At 47.4% G+C, this 17,679-nt stretch overlaps 1 protein-coding gene across 4 annotated transcripts; it reads left to right on the top strand.

Annotated features, from left to right (window-relative positions):
* The first annotated feature begins 2,631 nt into the window (after positions 1–2,631).
* On the top strand, positions 2,632–15,950 carry LOC118076050 (protein S100-A5). Of its 4 annotated transcripts, none has more exons than XM_035098559.3 (3): positions 2,632–3,212; positions 14,340–14,490; positions 15,715–15,950. In XM_035098559.3, exons 2-3 carry the CDS (start codon positions 14,347–14,349, stop codon positions 15,856–15,858), a joined length of 288 nt encoding a protein of 95 aa, XP_034954450.1. In that variant the 5' UTR covers positions 2,632–3,212; positions 14,340–14,346; the 3' UTR covers positions 15,859–15,950. The 4 variants fall into 4 exon arrangements, with proteins under 4 accessions (XP_034954450.1, XP_088515981.1, XP_034954449.1 ...); XM_088659855.1 differs by lacking the exon at positions 2,632–3,212 and adding an exon at positions 13,301–13,576; XM_035098558.3 differs by lacking the exon at positions 2,632–3,212 and adding an exon at positions 13,616–13,788.
* The last annotated feature ends 1,729 nt before the right edge of the window (positions 15,951–17,679 follow it).

Genomic DNA, 17,679 nt, shown 5'->3' with positions numbered 1-17,679 from the left:
CGGCTCAGGGTGCTCTCTTGTCAAACAGGAGAAGTGTCTTTGTGGTGGGCTGACTGGCGTCCGGGGCCTGGAGGGGTGGCTGGCGTGGCTTGGGGAGAATGTCAGCATGCCAGAAGGATTGGCGGAGACAATTAAGAACATCAGAAGAGCCCAGTTCTTGAACAGGCCAATGGCCCATCACAGCCCAGCATCCTGTTCTCACAGTGGCCAAAATGCCCATAAGAACTAGGGAACAAGTTAGACTGCGCCTGGATATGGAGGCTCCGTAAGGATATCAGAAGGGCTTGGCTGCTGCAACAGGCTACTGAACTTAGCTAACAGTAAGAGGAAGCTAACCCAAAATTGATCCAAAGATAAGCAAAATCAGCAGCTATGAAAAACATACATTAGAAAATATAATTACCGGTCCAAATTACACGTCTGGTTAGGCCTGCTGAAAGCAACGCAGTCTTTAGACAGGCTCCAGAAACAGCGAAGGCGCCTGCCTAATATCAAGGGACAGGGAGTTCCAGAGATTAGGTCCTGAAGGACAGATTCCTTGCAAGTGTGAACTTAATGCTCAGCTCTGTTCTGCAGAACGAAGTGCCTGGTCAGGCCTATACTGGGTGTAGATCTTGTTCAATCCCCAGTAAAGGATTCGAACTTGTTGCCTTTGCAGGGTCCCTTTCCAAACCCAACCCTGCCCCACCCTGAAGGGCTGAAGGGCTGAAGGGCTGGTTTTTCTCCCTTACCTCTCCTCACTTCTCTCTCTCTTGATCTCTATCTCTGTATTTTGTACACAAAGAGGTTTATTTCCAAGAAAACAGCTGAAAAACAGTTCCATTCTCTGCTGATTTTAAGGACGAAGGCAGGCACGCTGAACTTCAGAAGAAAAAAAGACACACACACACATACAAACACACAGCCAGAACTCCAGCATCTCTCTTAGTCCCATCATCCCACTGAGAGGTCCCTGGTCTCTTGTTGCTTAGCAACAGATTCCCCACCTGTCCCCTGCATCCTGTTTGCCACACCTGGCTGAACAGAAGGGAGGGAGACTGATGTTGCCAGGGGCAACTGTCCCAGCCGGGGAGACCATTGGGCCTGTTACTCGTGGGGTGGGGGGAGCCAGTGGCTGGGGATCCAGAGCCTGTGAGTTCAAATCCACACATGCTACGACCTGGGAGACGGGGGTTCAAATCCCCACTCAGCCATGAACCTCACTGGGTGACCTTGGGCCAGTCACTGCCTAACCTACCTCACAGGGTTTATGTGAGGATAAAATGGCGGGGGGGGGGAATCTTGAGCTCCTTGGATGAAAAGGTGGTACATGAATGTAAGTAATAATAATAATAATAATAATAATAATAATAATAATAATAATGCAGGATGCAAGACTTGTCGTGCTTCACAATTCCTCCCCGGGATTATTGGGAAGTGTAGTCTCTGAAGGCTCAGGTGGGAGGAAGTTTCTAGTCCCTAGTGTGAACATGTGCCTGGGGGTTGGCAAGGCAGCGTAAAACCAGCTTCTTCCCACAAACACGCAGCTGCAGCTGCCAATGTGTATTTTTCTTTCAACTGTTGGTAATAACATTGTAAGATAATTACGCCTTTCAAATTATGCCTTTCGCCAAAAGAATAAACAGCCTCTCTGCTTTGAAATCGGTGGAGCAGAGAGAAGCTGAGAGCCAGCTGTAAGTTAGCTGTGAGGTTGTTGTTGTTTTTTTGGGGGGGGGGATAAAACTATGGCTCTCCAAATGTTGGCCAGAAAGGAATGTGGCCCTCAGATTACAGCATGTAGTTCTCCGTTTGTGGCACCTCGACATCAAACAGAATTTATTGTGGCTCAACCCTCACGGATGACAAAGTAGCACACCCCACGCGCAAAAATCTGCTTGTGTTTAAGACACAACAGAAGTTCTCTCTTTTTAGTCCGCAACACTGGGTGAAGCCACCCGCTTTTTCCTCTTTCTGCCACCTGCCTCTCTCTCCCGCTTTCATTCCAAGGAAGCCCTGAAACAATACAAGAACAACACACAATAGGGGGGGGTGCTTCGGGTTCCCTGTCCCTGCATTAAAGGTGCAGGAGCCCTCCTAAAATTAAAAGCTGGCCACCTTCAGGCAGACCATTGATAAAGCCAAGAGAATCCTAATCTAGGCTCAAGCAAGAGTTGTTAACCGCCCAACCCACCAAAGAAGAGTAGCTTCTTGGTCCAGTATACCTGAAGGAGCGTCTTCACCCCCATCGTTCAACCCAGACACTGAGGTCCAGCGCCGAGGGCCTTCTGGCGGTTCCCTCACTGCGAGAAGCTAAGTTGCAGGGAACCAGGCAGAGGGCCTTCTCAGTAGTGGCACCTGCCCTGTGGAACGCCCTCCCACCAGATGTCAAAGAGAAAAACATCTGCCAGACTTATAGAAGACATCTGAAGGCAGCCCTGTTTAAGGAAGCTTTTAATGTTTAACAGACCATTGTATTTTAATATTTTGTTGGAAGCCGCCCAGAGTGGCTGGGGAAACCCAGCCAGATGGGCAGGGTATAAATAATAAATTATTATTATTATTATTATTATAGCTGAAAAATTATTGGATCTGGCTGAGACGGCAAAGGAGAATAATCTTTACTAACATTTGTTAAGGATTGGAAATTTCTTGTGGAAAGACAAAATGAACTTGTAATATTGAAGATTGGGGAAAAAATACTGGTTTATTGAAGATGGAATGGTTGGATTTTAAAGACTGAATATTATATGTAGCTGCAGGACAGAGAGCCGGAAGTCCTTTTACTCTTTTCTATATTTTTGTAGTTATTCCTTTCTTTCCCCTTTTCTCTCCCTTTCTCTTTTTTCCTGGTCTCTCCATTTCTTGCCTTTTCTCCTTTCTGAATTTGTTCCTTTTTTAGCCCAAGTAGCTGTCTTATCGTAGTATATTCTAAAAAATATATACTTGGTGATGGGTATGTATTTTTGGATATCTATGAACGAGCCTCAGTAAATAAGTTAATTTAAAAGCAGGAAAGGGAGGAAGAGAAAAGAAAAAGAGTTGTTCACAATCCGAGGAGAAGATGGCTGGATGCCAGCAGTCCCTCAGGACAGATCCTGGCAACGAGATCAGGTTCCTGCTTCTACCGGCCTCAATCTCTGGGGACCCCCCATGAAACTGCATAAGAGGGAGATGCTAAACCACACCTAGTCCCCTGCCTCACCGCTCAAGCTTGCCATCCACATTCTCATCCGGTGAGTTGCTTTTAGCTCCTTTTATTTTTCATCGCTTTATCTGAAACGGCTATGCATCCTCACTTTCACATCCGTCCGTACTTATCGACTGGCCACGATGGGCTTGCTTTTTCCCTCTGTGATGCTTTCTAGATTGTTTCCACCGCCACCTCAGCCTTCCCCAGCAGCTCTTTTAGTTATGCAAGCTCAAACGGAGCCTCCTTGTGCAGGGGCAGTCTACCACAGAACGCCTGCTTCTGGGGGATGAACAGCAGGGAGGAAGGGCTGCCGCCTTCAGGCCTCACTTTAGAATGCCTCTGTTAGAAACAGGATGCTGAACTGGGCAAATCCTTGGTTTGATCCAGAAAGGCAATATGGCAGTAACTCGCAACCAAGACTTGACTGGAGCCAGTCACTATACTGGGCCCATCTCATGCCGAGGCAAAATTAGGGGATCACGGCCGGTTCGGTTGCGCTGGGTGCAGCATGGTTTTCTCAAAAACATGTCATGCCAGGTGGATCTCATTTTTGAAAGAGTTACAAGCTTGGTGGATCAGGGGAATGCTGCGGACATATCGTATCTTGATTTCAGTAAGGCTTTTGACAAAGCCCCCCATGATATTCTTGTAGAGAAGCTGGTCAAATGCGGGCTGGACAAGGTAACTGTTAGGTGGATTTGAGCTGGTTGGCTGACCGAACCCAAAGAGTGCTCACTAATGGTTCCCCATCATCCTGGGGGGGAAGTGACAAGCGGGGAGACACAGCTTGGACCAGATGGCCTTTGGGGTCCCTTCCAACCCTACAATTCTATGTTTCTATGAACCTGGAATCGTCTGCATGCAAAGCAGATGCTCAACAGCCAGCCAGCCGGTTGCCTGCAGTGAATGAGAATCGCCTCCAGCCAGGGCCGAATTTAGGTTTGATGAGGCCCTAAGCTACTGGGACGCGGGTGGCACTGTGGGTTAAACCACAGAGCCTAGGGCTTGCCGATCAGAAGGTTGACGGTTCGAATCCCCACGACGGGGTCAGCTCCCATTGCTCGGTCCCAGCTCCTGCCAACCAACAGTTCGAAAGCACGTCAAAGTGCAAGTAGATAAATAGGTACCGCTCTAGTGGGAAGGTAAACGGCGTTTCCGTGCGCTGCTCTGGTTCGCCAGAAGCAGCTTAGTCATGCTGGCCACATGACCTGGAAGCTGTACGCCGGCTCCCTCGGCCAATAAAGCGTGATGAGCACCGCAACCCCAGAGTTGGTCACGACTGGACCTAATGGTCAGGGGTCCCTTTACCTTTACCTTTACCTTTAAGCTACTGGAGGTAATGGGGCCCTTTATATATCCAGCTATCCTTTGTCAACAACAAATTGTCACTGTTTTTTGCGTTGAATATATGCTATATGGTAATTTATGAACCTAACAGGTATCTAAAGCCATTTGCACATAACAAAATATGTATTTTATTGACGTGATTGATATAGAAATGAGCAAGCCAGTGATATTTCAGGGAGCAGGCTAGCAGGCGGGGCCCATGACTTACATCATAGGAGCCTACACAACACAAAACACAGTTGCTGTATGTAGGTTTTATTTTATTTGTGTTTTTTTTATCTTATATTTTGGAAATGTACATCCAGGTGTTTTTTCCCCTTTACAATTTTTGCGGCCCCCAAGAGAGTGGGGCCCTAAGCCAGGCATCCCCAAACTGTGGCCCTCCAGATTTTTTTGCCTACAACTCCCATGATCCCTAGCTAACAGGGATCATCAGGGATGATGGGGATTGTAGTCCAAAACATCTGGAGGGCCGAAGTCTGGGGATGCCTGCCCTAAGCTATAGCTTGTTTAGTTTATACGTAAATCCGCCACTGCCTCCAGCCAACCGGCCCTCTTTTCCCAGCCCTAACTGGAGATGGCAGGGATCAAACCGGGAGCCTTCTGCACTCAAAGCAGGTGCTCTGCCAGGGAGTCTCCCCTTATTTCTGGCTGGGAGCAAGCCCTTCCTGGAAGAGGAGGCTTTTCCTCTCAAGATATCCACACAGATTCCAGATGTGCAGCTCAGAGGTCTCACACCCACGCACCCCTGCATGTTAAAATGTCAAGCTCTGAATTTTGCCCATGGCTATCAGAAGCTGGCAATCCCCTAGCCTCCAATCTCTAGGCCAGCCAACGCCTTTTCCACATTACAACATCTCTTTGTGAGTCATAGAGTCCAGCTAAATCAATCCAGATCCTTCATTCGTATTCGGGTTTTAGGAGACAGGATCCAGGAGGAAACTGGGCTCCTGTTTCTTGACCTTTCGGAAAGAGCTCACTAACTCGGTCTGGGGCTGCTTGGCGTAACGTCCTAGATTCCAGAGGCCACCGTTGCTAACTTTTCTTTCTGCCTCCTGTGCCTCTGAAGAGCAAAATGAACACGTGAACAGGCAAAAGCTTTTGCCTGACACAGAGATAAAATAATGGAGGGCGAGAAGTGTCCGCAGGTGACATTTCTGCACTGTTGCTAAAAGGTGTGGTCAGGGGAGAAGTTGGCAGCAATCTTTGCAATCAGGGAGTGTACTCTGTCCATGCTCCGCGGCACTGTTCTCCTGTATCATTTATTAATTGATATTTTATTGAAATGTAAATTCAAATATAAAGCAGTAAAGTGATACAAAAAGAACAAAACACAGAACTGTGTAAAGGGGAGGGGAAGTGTTATGTGAATATATACAAAAAATTGATATTATCATCCCAATACTCATAGAAATATTAATAGCCTACTGCATTTTGTATACATTTGTTTCAAATATTGCTGTATTTATCCAAGCAGAGTCTACTTCTGTAAGCAGTCTGTTCCTAGATTGCAAGTGTTATCATATGATCGATCCACTGATTAAAGGATATATTGCCTTTACTCTTCTAGTTCTTCAATATCAACCTCTTGGCTACCATTAGAGCGCATAAAATCCATTTTTGTTGTCCAGTCGTTAACTTCCATATAGTAGGCATATACCTTCTCCTGCATCTTTTAAAGCTTCGAATACAGCTGATTCACCCGCGGGCCTGTCAGCTTGGCAATGAGAGATGCCGTACTACGTGAAAATCCCAGTAACTCTTAAAACAAGGGTCTCCAAAAGAGGCACCCATGAGGTGTCCCTTCCAGTGCCCACAATACCTTTCAGCCCCTCCCTTGGCAGCGAGGGAGGTTCCTTTTTTTTCTTCCCTCACAAAGTCTCTAGAACTCTAAAGGAGGAAGCTGAGAGGGCAAAGCTCTTTCCGACTTCCTCTTTGAGATATTCAGGCTTCTTAGGGGACTCAGATTAATTCATCTGCGCCCTACTTTTGGGAACTGTGAAGGGTGCACTTTGTGGACACTTTCTTTCTGTCTCACGGTATGTTAGACCCTCTAAGTGTCCCTATTTCCCAGGGTCCACAGTCCCGGATTTACGGAAGCCGTCCCGGTTTCTGATTCCATCCCACCCAGAATGTCCCACTTTTCCTTAGGACGTCCCTATTTTCATCGGAGAAATGTAGGAGGGTATGGAGTTATGCGAGCCAAGGAGATAAGTAACTATACAACCTTTAGACGACATCGGAAGTACGGGGAAGTTTTGGGTTGTTTTTTTTTAAAGTTTGATGTCTTACTGTGTTTTTATATATGTTGGAAGCTGCCCACAGTGGTTGGCGCAACCCGGACAGATAGGCAGGGTGTAAACAACAACAACAACTACTACTACTACTACAACAACAACAACGGAATAGGACGTTCCTATTTTCATCGGAGAAATGTTGGGAGGGGGGGGGGTGTAGTGACCAGAATTGGTACCGCTCACATCACTCTTTCCAGAACCCAAATGTGCACCGTCACTAATCAAAATATCTACATGGACTCCAGCTTACTTTCCAGGTTTGTGGGAGATAACGGGTATTTCTATTTGTTATTCTTTGAATAAAATAATAATAATAAATCCAAATAGGGCCCGAAAGGTTGGCAACCCCTGCCTTAAAAGGCACAGGAGCACCGCATGCACGCACACCGAGTCTGGATGCTGGCAACCTTAACCTTTAACACACCATTCTCTCGGATCTATTTGCTAGCATGAGCTCATGCAAATGGTTGCATCACCTCGAACAGGATCTCAGCCCCACCTTGGTCACAGCTAACTGGATTTGAATTCAAGCTGCCTGCCGAATTCACAGATGGGTTCGGCCCTCTGGTGGCTTCCATGCCTGGTTAACCACAAAGCAGCCGTTTCAACACTGTGTTTGTTTTAGAGTTTATGCGATTCGTTGTTCCTCTCGGCTGATGAAGCGAAGCCTTGGCAACGGAGATCGATGCCAGGGAGGCCATGGGAACAGGTGGAAAACTTTGCCAGATGATGCGCCGAGCATCATGTGCCGGTGCTTAAAGCTGTAGAATCTGTGGCCCACCAAACCGGCAGGTGGGGTGTAGTTTAGGGACAAAGCACCCCAGCAAATATTTCACAAGCATCTGCTTATTAAGAACATAAGAAGAGTCTGCTGGATCAGGCCAGTGGCCCATCTAGTTGAGCATCCTGTTCTCTCTCTGGCCTTCCAAATATACCTTGATGGGAAGCTTACAAGCCCGACCTGAGCACAAGAGCGCTCTCCTCTCCTTTGGTTTCCAGGAGGTAGTCAGAAACTTACTGCCTCCAGTTGTGGAGGCAAAGCGTAGCTCTCAAGGGCACCTCTATCCAGTGGCGGATTTACGTATAAGCTAAACAAGCTATAGCTTAGGGCCCCACTCTCTTGGGGGCCCCAAACAAATTTAAAGGGGGGAAAAAACCTGCATGTACATTTCCAAAATATAAGATTAAAAAACAAATAAAATAAAACCGACATACAGCAACAGTGTTTTGTGTTGTGTAGGCTCCTATGATGTAAGTCATGGGCCCCGCCTGCCAGCCTGCTCCCTAAAATATCACTGGTTTGCTCATTTCTATATACAGGGTGCCTACATTCTGCATGGGCTGGTTGCATGGCAACACGTGCAAACGGCTTTAGATACCTATTAGGTCCGTAAATTACCATATAGCATATATTCAGCACACAAAAACAGCGGCAATTTGTTGTTGACAAAGGACAGCTGGACATATAAAGGGCCCCATTACCTTCAGTAGCTTAGGGCTTCATCAAACCTAAATCTGGCCCTGCACCTCACTCAGCTCTCTGAAAAACAGTTGTTTTTCCCCATATGTATTTATTTGATTTTACATGTTAAACTTCACACTCTTACCATAACTTTTCTTTTACATAAACACAAGATTGCAACGAATCTTTCCACTTCCCTCTTCCCCTCCGCAGATTCCATTATTAATCCTTTTCTCCTGCATCTTTTAAAATACTCCAGATTTTTTAAAAAAATCTCCCTTAAATCCATAGTTCTCGTTACATTACAAGTGTTATTACAACCCCGCTAATGATTTCAACTGTTTATAGTGGTCTCCCAGGTGATTTATCAATTTTCCCCATTCCTTATTGGAATTTTGGTCTTCCTGATCTCTGATTTTCCCGGTCATTTTTGCCGTTTCTGCGCAGTCCATTAACTTAATCTGCAATTCCTCTCTGGTAGGGGCTTTGCCTTCTTTCAATCTCTGGGCTAGCAACATTCGTGCAGCTGTCGTCGCATACATAAACAGTCTTTTCTGCTCCCTCTGAGAAACAGTTGTTAATTCATTACAACTGTGCAACCCTACACAGGCCTGCTCAGAAGGCAACCGCCCGGAGGCCACTATAGGTTTGTGAGTGTACGGTTGCAGTCTTTGAATATATACCTGTGGTCTAGGTGTACCAACCCAAGGCACAGATCCATTTTATCCTTTGTTGGATCCAAAAGCTCTAGTGCCATTTTTTAATACTTATTTATGCATGTCCACAGAATCTCATACTCTTAACTATCCAGTTTTGGAACCTTATACATGTGATTACAAGTGATCTTTAAAGTTCAACTACTGTAGAAACCAATACACAAAGCTTGCTAATTATGCCTGAACATTTCCCCCTTTTTTTTCTTTTTAAGGAAGGGGGGGGGATTTGTCTGGTGTGTCCAGCATAGTTCATTAGTTTGTTTTGCCGATTTCCTTCATCTTCTTTGGCAGTGGCATCTTCCTTCTTTTTTTACACATTTTTATTTACTTTACTAGGTTTACATAACAAAAGCATAAATTCATTCCACGTATCTTTACAATTTGCCTTTTTTTCCCCACTCCTCCCTCCTCCCTTCCCACCCTCCCCCCTGATCGGGACTTCCTTCTTCATATCTTTAACCATGTACACAGTCTGTTCATTCGTTCTTGTATATTCGGGTTGGCTTCTCCCCTTTCTACCCAATTCCTATAAAATGCCCACTTGTTTGTGATTTTTTGACATTTATTTTCCCATCTATCCTCTGTTGCTATCTGTGCAAATATTTCTGATTGTACATATTCAAAAACATAATTGTTCCATTTTTCCATATTCCATTTAGCTTTTTCTTTCCATCCTAAAGCAATAACTGCCAGTCCAGCTAAAATCATGATCTTATACAACTCTTGATTATTACTTTTTACTTTATAATTCCCCAATATTCCCGAAAATAACAAGTCCCTATTAATTTCTGTGTTTATTTGGAATAATCCAGACATTACCCTTATGATCCTCTGACAATATTCCTTAACCATATTGCATTCCCACCACATGCGTGAATAGAATCCTTTTTCGCGACCGCAATGCCAGCATCTGGGGCTAAATCCTTTCACTATATACGCCATTTGTGCTGGGGTTCTATACCATTTTAGTAAAAAATTTCTACTTAGTTCCTTATACTTTTCTATTTTGATATTGTTTATATTATTCATCATTTCTTGTACCGTGTTTGCATGAATCATACCTTCCTGCTCCCATTTGATCTGGATTATCCTTGTTAATCTGTCTTTGTTTCTTATCATCAGTTTATATATCATCCCTGCTATCCCTTTCTCCATTATTTGTCTTTTGTTCAACACCATATCTATTTTCATTTCTGTCCTCATTGTCTCCTCTGCTCTTCCTATTTTTATTAAAGCATAAAGTCCTTCTACTTTCAGCCCATATTGTTTTCCTATTTTTTCTAAAAGATCTTTTTTTTAAATTAAACTCCCTTCTTCATCAAACATATCTTTTAATTTATAGAGTCCCTGGTCTTCTAATATCTTCCACCATCCCAGTTCCCTTTGGCCCTTCTGCATATATTTTAACGGCATCCACCTTGAATATATTGGCATCCATTTCATGGTGGCATCTTCCTTCTATAGGGATGGGCTTGTCTTGGCCTGGCGTCCATTCTCAGATGCAGGAACAAAGTCTTTTGCATGGTATGCAAATAAAAAAATTATTATCAGCATCATCATTATCATGATCCTGGACTAAAGGGGGCCATGGGACTAATCCAGCAAGCTCTTCTTTTGCTCTGATGTTCTTATATCTCAATAACATAAGAACAGCCCATCGAGCCCAGCATCCTGTTCTCACATTGGCCAGCCAAATGCTCCAATCACAGGCCTGTAGAGTTGGAAGGGACCCCGAGCGTCATCTAGTCTAACCCCCTGCAATGCAGGAATCTTTTGCCCAATGTGGGGCTCGAACCCATTACTCTGGGATTAAGAGTCTCACGCTCTACCGACTGAGCTGTCCCAGGTATCAGAAGCCCGAAAGCAGAAGCTGAGCGCGACAGCAACTCTCAGGTCCTGCAATTCCCACCGAATTTGACAGCCCCCATGACTAGTCGCCATCAATAGCCCTCTCTATGAATTTGTGGGATCCTCTTCAAAAGCCATCTGAGCTGGTGGCTGTTGCTGTGGGCAGAGTTTATTCACGAAGGATAGAAGGAGAGGTCTCTGCCCCAAGAAGCTTACAGTTGAAATTTTCACGGAGATGGAGGAGGACAAAGCAGGAGCATCTTCTATTCCAGTGTGGGCTATTGGCTTCCCCCTGGCTCTCTCCGAATATCTGTAGTTCTCCAGCAGGGTCTTCCTACATCATCCTCTACCTAAGGGACTGAAGATTTATCAATTCCTGCATGTACAACAGGGGGTGGTTAATCCGTGTGTTTTTTTTCCAGTTTGGCCCCTGACATCCTGTGCCAATTGAGTATGATCAGCACTCACTCAGATGTTTCGGCATCCTTTCCCCGTCAATTTTACTTTCCCCAAACATGTTCAAACATGTTCATTCATTTATTTGTAATTTCCATAAACATTGGGGTTCCCTCGGGGTCCGGTGCTCTCTCCCTCATGCATGTGGGTGGCTCCCAAAAGCGGCACCGTCCACAGATTTGAGGTGATTAGTGAAGGAAACGCTCTGCCCTTTGGATCCGCCGAGAGTTCCAGAAGCTATTAGTTAATTTGTTTTAAAGGTTAATGAATGGAGGAAACTGCCGGAGAGGGGAGAGTCTAATCCATAGAGGGAGAGGTGAATGCATATATATCCACTACAATAAATGCTTCAGGGGAAAGTGCTTCTGTTCAGGCTGCCAGCCAGGCCAGCCACACCCATTCTGCAGCTATTGAGCATGCGCACCCCTTATCTGGCCCTCCTGGGTTCCTTTCTCGCTCCCTCCAAGCTTGCTGATATTGCCCCCTCATTACCGAGGGATGCCATTCAGGCTGCGTAAGGATCCAGGTTCAGAGAGCAAATTCACTATTAAAAAGGGTTGGGGATCCTATTTCAGCCTAAGGGCCACCTTCCCTTTTGGGAAACCTCCCAGGGGCCACATGCCAGTGGTGGGTGAGGCCGCGTTGGGTGTCAAAAGTGGGCGGAGTGATGGGTGTAAATTTTCACTTTGGGCAGTAAGCTAGTTTCTCTACAAATCACAAATCCCTCTCCGTATTCTCCATTTAGGGAAGCCAGTGGTGTTATCAGAGTTCAAGGATATGGCCCAAGAGCCACATTCCCTTCTGGGAAACATTTCAGGGGCCGTGGGCCAGTGGTGGGCGGGGAAACAAATGTGACAAGGGCAAACTAGCAATAAATCACACAGTGTAAGTGAAGGTAACTCTTTATTTGAGGAAACCGGGCCTAGTAAGCACAGCAATTCTATTTCAGTAGGTTTTGCCCCTATTAGGCAGTTGCAGAGACTAAAGGCCCCCTCCTTCCCACAGCTGCCTAAGCCTCCTCCTCATAGGCATCAACTTCCAGATAGGAAAATAAGGGATCAGCGGTGGTGCGGCACCAGAAGTCGCTTCTCCGCATGTCCAGACATGCGCAGAAGCGACTTCCGGTGCCTGGCTGCCCGTGTCCGCATGTCTGGGCACCAGAAATCGCTTCTGCGCATGCTCAGGCATGCGCAGAGGTGATTTCCAGCCGGGAGCCAGGACATGGCCGCTGCCACCGCTGGCAGGAGCTGCTAATCCGGGGGATTTATGGGATATTTTTCAATTCAGGAGACCAGCGGGAAACGGATTTAAATCCGGGGGTTTCCTGCGAAAAACAGGAGACTTGACAGCTATGCTCCTCCTTTCTCCGGTTTCCCCCAAGCAATCTGAGACTGTGCCTGCACAAAGCTAACTTCTTCTCCGCCCTTTTCATGCCTTTTCTGGTTCTGGGAGACCAGAGAAGAGGGAGACCAGAGTTTGTTGCAGCATGAGAGGGAGGCCAGCCTGACTTCACCAGCCTGACTCGTCTCTGCCTCTTGGCCTTCCTACTCTCCAGCTTCTGCTTCTGCCTCTGCTTCTGGACATCTCTCTGCCACAGATTCTCCCTGCTCACTAAATCCTGTTACCTCTTCCGCTTCCAACACCTCCTCCTCCCTGTCTTCTCCCTCTTCGCCCTCTGACCGCGCACTGTTGTCCCATCACCCATTTCCAGGCTCCGAGCTTCCTTCCCTCGGGGGTCCTCCCATCACTGCCTCCCACCATTCCTCTGCGACCATGACAAAATGTAAAAATTGCCACTGTACAGTAGGCTAGCTTCCACACACACACACAAACAAATGCTCACACATCCCTCCTCTCTGTTCTCCATCCAGACAAGCAAAAGGCATGGGCAGAGATTAAGGGCACATTCTGAGCAGGCAAAAATATTCAAGGTGCAAAACAGGGCCAATGAGGGACGTGGCCTCGGGAGAGTCTTGTGGGCCAGATAGAGAGGGCTGGCGGGCCACACGTCACCCGTGGGACACAGGTTCCCCACCCCTGGCATGTACAGTACGACGGAGTACATCAGACGATTAGGGCTGCCTCGCCTGCCAACTCGAATGCTACGAGCTGCAGATCTAAAGTGCTGGGAGTGGGAAGCGCCAAAAACACGCTGGGGGCGGGTGTGTTCGCCCAGGGCTGGCCAGCCGTTCCCAGGGAAATCTCTGCCGGTGCTAATGGAGCCCTTATCAGCTTGTTTCCGCCCTCCTTAATTGCAGAGTTATTTGCTGCTGCTTCTAATGTGCGCTTGCTTGCAAGATCTCTTGTTACGTATATGCACTGTCTTCTGCTTTGCAGGATGAGCTTCCCATGCTCGCACCCAGGGCGAACGCTGTATAATCAAAGGCTTTATGGCCTGAGCTGCCCCACAGGTTGAAATCAAGAATCCAAGGGCTCTTCTCCTGTTCCTGGGTTGGCCTAGATAGGCCTTTCATAGCTTCCAACATTTCTCTGGTGAGAATAGGGGCGTCCTAAGGGAAAGCGGACCCAGGTGGCGCTGTGGTTAAACCACTGAGCCTAGGGCTTGCTGATCAGAAGGTCGGCGGTTCGAATCCCTGTGACGGGGTGAGCTCCCGTTGCTTGGTCCCAGCTCCTGCCAACCTAGCAGTTCGAAAGCACGTCAAAATGCAAGTAGATAAATAGGAACCGCTACAGCGGGAAGGTAAACGGCGTTTCCATGTGCTGCTCTGGTTTGCCAGAAGCGGCTTTGTCATGCTGGCCACATGACCTGGAAGCTATACGCTGGCTCCCTCGGCCAATAATGCGAGATGAGCGCGCAACCCCAGAATCGGTCACGACTGGACCTAATGGTCAGGGGTCCCTTTACCTTTAAGGGAAAGCGGGCTCAAATCAGAAACCTGGACAGCGTCTGTAAATCCAGGACCATCCCTGGAAAATAGGGACACTTGGAGGGTCTGCTCTTGTGCTCCTTCAGTAGGAAGGGCAGGATATAAATCTATTGAAGAAATGAACAAACCCTGACTTCCCTGCTTTTTCCTTTTCAGATCCTGAATGGACATGGAGACGCCCCTGGAGAAAGCCCTGGCGACACTCGTGTACACCTTCCACAAATATTCAGGGAAAGAAGGGGATAAGTTCACCCTGAGCAAGGGAGAGCTGAAGGAGCTGGTGAAGAAGGAGTTGGCACTCGGAGAGGTCAGTGGCCAGGGGGATCGGGTGAGGTGGGGGGGAATGGTGGCCCCAAAACACAACACGAGGTTGGAAAACCAGCTTTCCACCTTTAAGATGGGCATCTTCCATCAGGACCACGGCTGAGTGGCAGAGCGTCTGCCTTGCATGCAAAATGTCCCGGGTTCGAGTCCTGACATCTCCTGGTAGAACTGGGAAAGACTCCCAGCCTGAAACCCTGGAGAGCCACGGACAGTCAGTGGCAAGGGGACAGACCCTGATACACATCCTTGGAGGGGACAGGAAGGTGCAGGGCCATCTCAAGCCGGTCGGGCACCCTGGCGCCGTGGCGCAGAGATCGCTCCGGCGCCCCCGCCCTGGTGGGCGGGCGCAGCGCACAGCACGGCTTCCATGCGGCTTCGCCGCGCAGCGCCCTCCTGCCGGCCCCGCGCCCCGCGCCACCGAAACTACTCCTAGAGCCGGGCCTGGGTGCAGCAAGTCAAAATGTGGGGTTTGCTCATGGGACAAACAGTGGGGAGTGGGGAGTTTGGATAAGTCTTTCCTTCCTTTCCCCATCTTTCCCTTACTTTCACTTTATGCCTCAGTTTCCTTCCAGGTGACTGACTTTCCCTTTGCTGCCTCCTCCCTCCCTCTCTCCCTTCTTTTAGGGCCATATCCCAGCTCAGTCTTGATCAGAGTAAACTCGTGAAAATGAATGAGCCTGATGTACCGGTAATATATGTCAGTGAATGGCAATGGATCTAACTCTGAGTACAGCTTAGGTCCCATTCGCACCATATATTTAAAGCACAATGATACCTCTTTAAACAGTCATAGCTTCCCCCAAATAATTCTGGGAGCTGTGGTTTGTTAAAGGTGCCAAGAGTTGTTCGGAAGCCCCAATTCCCCTCACAGAGCTACAACTTCCAGAGTGGTTTAACAACCAATCCTGCTTCCCAGGATCTCTGGGAACTGTAGCTCTGTAGCGGGAAATAGCCATCATCTCATAACAACTCTCAGCACCCTTAACAAACTACAGCTCCCATAATTCTTTGGGGAAAGTCGTGACTATTTAAAGTATTTGAGAGCTTTAAATGTATCACGTGAATACGGCCTCAGTTGGATGCAACCCTTAAGTTTTGAAAGAGAGTTAAATTTGTGGGGGGGGGTTTCCAGTGCCCCTCATAATCAGACATGAACCCCAATCTCTCCCTTCTCTCTCTCTTTCCTTTGCCCCCTTTTCCCTTGCAGAAGATGAAGGAAGGCGGAATTGACAAGCTGATGGGGACCCTGGACAAGAACAAGGATGATGAGATTGACTTCAAGGAGTACACGGGCTTCCTGTCGGCCCTCTGCATGACCTACAATGATTTCTTCCAGCAGGATTCAAAATAAAGGAGCGGGTGGGGTAAATCTCCAGCACTTGGTGCCCTGCATCACCCAGAGCCCATGCGGCAACTTTAAATAAAGGCCTCAACCTCCAGAAACTGGTCCAGCCTTTTAGTCCTGAGGGTTGATTGTTTGTAACCACATGGAACATGGATCCTTTGGAGAAGGCAGGCAGGATCAGTCCGGAGGCTATAACTCAGGCACCCCCAAACTTCGGCCCTCCAGATGTTTTGGACTACAATTCCCATCTTCCCTGACCACTGGTCCTGTAAGCTAGGGATCATGGGAGTTGTAGGCCAAAACATCTGGAGGGCCGCAGTTTGGGGGTGCCTGTATTAACTTGTGGCCCTCCAGATGTAGTTGGACTCCAACTCCCATCACCCCTGACCATTGATGATGCCACCTTTATAACTCTTTAAGTGGCATTTAATATGTGGTCCCTGATTGGTTGGGATAGGTGTCTTCACCAGAGATGGAGGAAGCTGGTGCCCTCCAGATGTTGACCATCAACCTTGACCATTAGCCATGCTAGCAGGGATCCAGCAACATCTGGAGGGCTGCAGATTCCCCACCTGGGTTTTAGATGCAGAAGGTTCCCCCAGGTTCAGTCCCCAGGATCTCCAGGTAAGGAGAGACTCCTGTTTAAAGCCCTTGAAAGCCACTGCTGAGCTGTGTTGACAATGGGCCAACGCTCAGATTTGATATTAGGCAGCTGCTGTGACCTTAGCAAGCACACGCACAAATCGCCAACTCGAAAATGAAAGAGTTGACAAGCGGCCCCGTGGTAATGGAATGTCTCTCTAAATGATAAACCATCACTGCGAGAACAGTCCCTGTTTAGATGACGGTGGTGTGGCGCATTATCAACCCCTCGCAAGATGCTTCAAAGTCTTTTCTATATAAGGAAACATGACTCTGTAGATGAGGCAGGCAGGAAGTTCCGCAGAGGCAGGCAGGAAGTGCAGTGCTTCCTTCCACCACTAGGCGGCAATGCCCACTAGAAACCCAGCTGAGCTACAATCTCAGTGCCCTTTCCTTTGAGACAAAAGTCAGATCTGTGTTTAAAACAGCGGTAAGTCCCAATGGGTTCCACAGGGCTTACTCCAAAGTAAGTGAACCTAGGATTTTCTGAAGCGAGAGGGGCCAATCTATGAATAATCATGTTTATTTATTTATCGCGCAAAGACCAAAATAGGCTTCTAAGCAGCACAAACAAAGCCAATTTATTTATTTTTATATGTATATTCCACCTTACCTCCGAGATGCTCAAGGTGGCATACATCCCCATTTTAAGGCAAAACCACGAGCCGATGTGGTAATGTGAAGAATGGAAGAATCTCCTGGGGAATTGAGAAACTAAGCTTAACTGAAATGGGCAAGATTCGCCCATCCTTAGCTAGTGCTGGAGGAGAGTCAGGTTCCCACAATGCCTGGAGGGGCTCAGGCTCTCTCCAGTCCTGGCTAGAGAACGTGTCCTTTTGTAACCAAAGGTTTCCTGTTGCACCTGGAGCAAACAGAGAACAGAGAAGCCCTCGGAGGACTGATCTCATTCATGCATGCTCATGTTGCCTATTCATTTCTAAAGCAGGTTGATGTGGACTCAAGGCCCGGTGTTTGCTCAGCTCAGGAGCTGGGCTCTGTTCCGGGTGAAAGGAAAGAGATCCAGTATCTGGGGTGGGGTGAATTCACCGACGAATATGCAAATGGCTGGTTGATTTAAACATATATATATATATATATATATATATAAACAAACCAATGGACTGCAGAAGGCAGCAACCAGCAGCTTCCAGCCTGCGGAAGTACCCATCAATCCCACTGCCTGAG

This window comes from Zootoca vivipara, chromosome 16 (genome assembly GCF_965207765.1).
Source record: "Zootoca vivipara chromosome 16, rZooViv2.hap1.1, whole genome shotgun sequence".
In the NCBI taxonomy this organism is placed as follows: Eukaryota; Metazoa; Chordata; class Lepidosauria; order Squamata; family Lacertidae; genus Zootoca; species Zootoca vivipara.
Note: the sequence above shows the minus strand (reverse complement) of the source record. Positions and strands in the feature narration are given on the sequence as shown.

What these genes read in the sequence shown, in the direction of transcription:
- LOC118076050 (XM_035098559.3), top strand. Translation starts at nt 14,347, where the DNA reads ATGGACATGGAGACGCCCCTGGAGAAAGCCCTGGCGACACTCGTGTAC. An exon ending in AGGAGTTGGCACTCGGAGAG is followed by an intron (nt 14,491 to 15,714) that starts GTCAGTGGCCAG and finishes TTTCCCTTGCAG; the next exon opens with AAGATGAAGGAAGGCGGAAT.